Here is a 3,163-nt window from a genome sequence, read left to right on the forward strand (position 1 = left end):
GTGGTGCTGGTGGTGATGTGGTCTTAGATAAGAAGTTACTATACTTGATGCTTCTGTTTCTTCTTGTGTCTTGTTCCTCTTGTGTCTTGAGTGTACTTTGTTTCTTTTTGTATCTTGAATGTACTTTTCCCACTGGCTCCTTAAAGGCCCACTCATAATTAGCTAAAATACCTGCAAGACTGGGCTGGAGGAGAGCAAGCTTAATAAAGGTGAGGAAAACATGGAATTTAAGGCAGCACACTTGGTTTAATCCCCACTCTATTGTTTACAAGGTATGTAGCCTTAGGCTAGCAGGGTCTTCTTTTTGAGCTCCAATTTCTCTCAGCTGTAAAATGAGAATACCTACCTCACCATTAAACTATAAAACCGCACCAATAGACCTCCACTTCATAGAAACAGATCAAGTTTTGATCCAGTGAGACTTGGCATGTGGCCTCAGAATGAGGTTGCCACTGTTCCTCTGCCACCCAGAACACCCTCCTTTGCCTTCAGTTGTTTACCTTAAAACGTGGGGTAGAGTGGAGATTTGCCACGTGGGGCTTGGAACTCTATACATTTTACTGGACCGGGAAATCAAGGCCAGACACAGTGAAGGGATGAAGCCAGACTGATGTGACCTTTCTGTGTGTTTTGTCTGGAGCAGGGATCTCTGGTCATCTCCCTTACCCTTTTCTTCCCGGATGGAACAAGAAGATAATCAGGGTGTGTGTGAACACCAGGACTCAGAAGACAAGGGGATGGGCTCTGATTTTGAGAACTCTGAGGACAGGGAAGAGGAACGAGAAGAAAGAGAAATGGGCTCTAATCTGCTGAATGCAGACAAAAGAGAAGGCCACCTGGAGCAAGAGATGTGCTCTAACCCACAGGATGAAGCTCTAAGACAAAGCTTGGAACAGAGGGAAGTAGTGCCCAACACCTGCACAGGTGAGGAGGCAGCTGGAATTTCTATGGAAGTTGCCCACTCACATTTACTTCTAGCTCCTCCAGAGTCATAACCATGGGCAGCATTCTTTGTGGGAAAGCTCTCTAGAGGAGACTGTCTTAGTCCGTTTTCTGTTGCTCATAACTGAATACCTGAAACTGGGTAATGTATAAAGAAATGGAATTTATTTCTTACAGTTTGGGAGGCTAGGAGGTTCAAGGTCCAGGGACACATTTATTTCTTACAGTTTGGGAGGCTAGGAGGTTCAAGGTCAAGGTGAGGGCATTCAGGAGAGTCCTGTGGCAATGCAGGGAATCACATAGCAAGGGCTAAAAGCAAGAGCACACTAACATGCTCACTTGTTCTCCTATTAAAGCCACCGGTGCCCTCCCAAGATAGCCCATTAAACCATTAACCTATTAATCTATTAATGGATTAATCAATTCTTGCAAGCACAGTCCTCACTATCCAATCACCTCTTAAAAGCCCCACCTTTCAAATACTATATTGGAGATTAAGCTTCACCATGAATTTTTGAGTGGACATTCAACCCATGGCAGAGACCATTAAGCAGGATTTTGTACTGATTCAGCCTTTCTAGTGTTAGCCCCAAGAGACATCCTTTTCTTCAATCCAGGCTGAGGTGGCTGTGCTTGTAAGCATGGGTGAAGAGGCTCCCTCACTGGTGTAGCACTTTACAGCATAAAGAATACTTGCTATAAATTAACACATGTAACACTACAATAGAATTACACAGGCAGTATTAGAACCTACTTCATAGTGTTTGTTGGCAGGGTTAAATGAGCTGCTGCATAGTCACTTAGCACAGTACTAAGCAAACAGAAAGTATCCAGGTGTTTACAGTTAAGGTGATTGTATCTCTCTGTAGATAAGTAAACTGAGTGGTAAGTGACCTGCCTAGGTTCATGTGGCTAATTCCCAAAGTGCCAAGGCCTCTGCTAATTTCCTTACTATTCCTCGCTGGAAAGAGTAAATAAATGCTAGTCCTCCATCCACCTCCTTGTTTTCCTCTGGGCATTCATTGCTTTGTTCTGTTCAGTGCGTGCCCTGTGGACAGAAATGAGCTGAAATACTTTATGGCTAGGACTGTGAGGTTACAGTCCTAGGCTTCCTGCTGCCCTCCCCCACAGTGCACACAAGAATGTGGCCTTTCACATCTCAGGAACTTCCTGGAGTGCCCTCTGCTTGGGGATAACAGCCAGACATCAAAAGGTGTGTGTCCTGGACTAGCCTCTAACCTGGGCTCACCAGCTCTAGGCTCTGTGCTCTCACTCTACTATCATCCCACTCCACCCCCACCCCGCAATCCATAGTAAAGTCCCTAAGGTGAGTTCAGTTTGTTGTTTCACTTTAAGCTGTTCCAGACTGACCAAATATATTTTAAAAGCCAGTTCAGGGCCTGGTTAGGCCCGGTGGTCTTTTTTGTGGTGGGCCAGACTGGTCTTGTCTTTTAAGGCTAGAGCATCAAAAGGCATTGGTCGCTCGTGAAATGAGAAAACCATTTCTCTCAAGATTCCCAAGAGTCCCACGTGGCACAGTCGGTGGGGCCTGGGCAAAGGGGGCCAGTCAGTGCGCTCTCCTTTAGACCTTTCCCTGTTGGAGCCAGGTGGGAGGGAGGCTGGAATCGCAGGGGAAGTCGGACGGGTGGGGGCAGAGAGTTCCCTGCGGGCTGGGGGTCACTCCCTGACCCACACTCTTTATTGAGATTGGCTTCCTCCGACTTACCTTCTGAACGCCAAGTACAGTAACCCCCCACTGCCGCCTTTTCTGTTGCAGAGGCGCTGCTGACTGAGGAAGAAGACGCTCAACCTGGTGGAGCTGACTTGGCGATGTTTCCAGGACTGTCTGAGTCCGACTGCATATCCCGGACACCCCGGGAAGAGGAGGAGAGTGCCGGGGAGAACCAGCTGGAGGAGGAAGAGGAGCGGCCGCCCGCTCCCGTACTTCCCTGGAGGAGGCACCTCTCCCTGGGGAGTCGGCACCGGAGTGACAAGCCTGCCCGCCGCCGCTTCCACCGGCTCCACCACCCCATGGCCATGGACCTCGGGGAGCTCGACAGCCTGGTGGCCAGCATCATGGACGCACCCACCATCTGCCCCGACTGCGGGGAGAGCTTCAGCCCGGGCGCCGCCTTCCTGCAGCACCAGCGCATTCACCGCCTGGCGGAGGCCGCCGCCGTGGCCAGCCTGGAGCCCTTCGGCTTCGCGGGGGAGTGCGGCG

General features: G+C 49.7%; 1 protein-coding gene across 1 annotated transcript in view; it reads left to right on the top strand.

Annotated features, from left to right (window-relative positions):
• Window positions 1–680: 680 nt before the first annotated feature.
• ZNF697 (zinc finger protein 697) overlaps window positions 681–3,163 on the top strand; it is a 7,336-nt gene continuing 4,853 nt past the window's right edge. Inside the window, exons 1-2 of the mRNA XM_008591824.1 lie at window positions 681–935; window positions 2,722–3,155. Coding sequence (XP_008590046.1) covers window positions 681–935; window positions 2,722–3,155 — 689 coding nt within the window. The remainder of the gene's footprint in view (window positions 936–2,721; window positions 3,156–3,163) is intronic.

The sequence above is a fragment of the Galeopterus variegatus genome, unplaced genomic scaffold (assembly GCF_000696425.1).
Source record: "Galeopterus variegatus unplaced genomic scaffold, G_variegatus-3.0.2 Scaffold7329, whole genome shotgun sequence".
In the NCBI taxonomy this organism is placed as follows: Eukaryota; Metazoa; Chordata; class Mammalia; order Dermoptera; family Cynocephalidae; genus Galeopterus; species Galeopterus variegatus.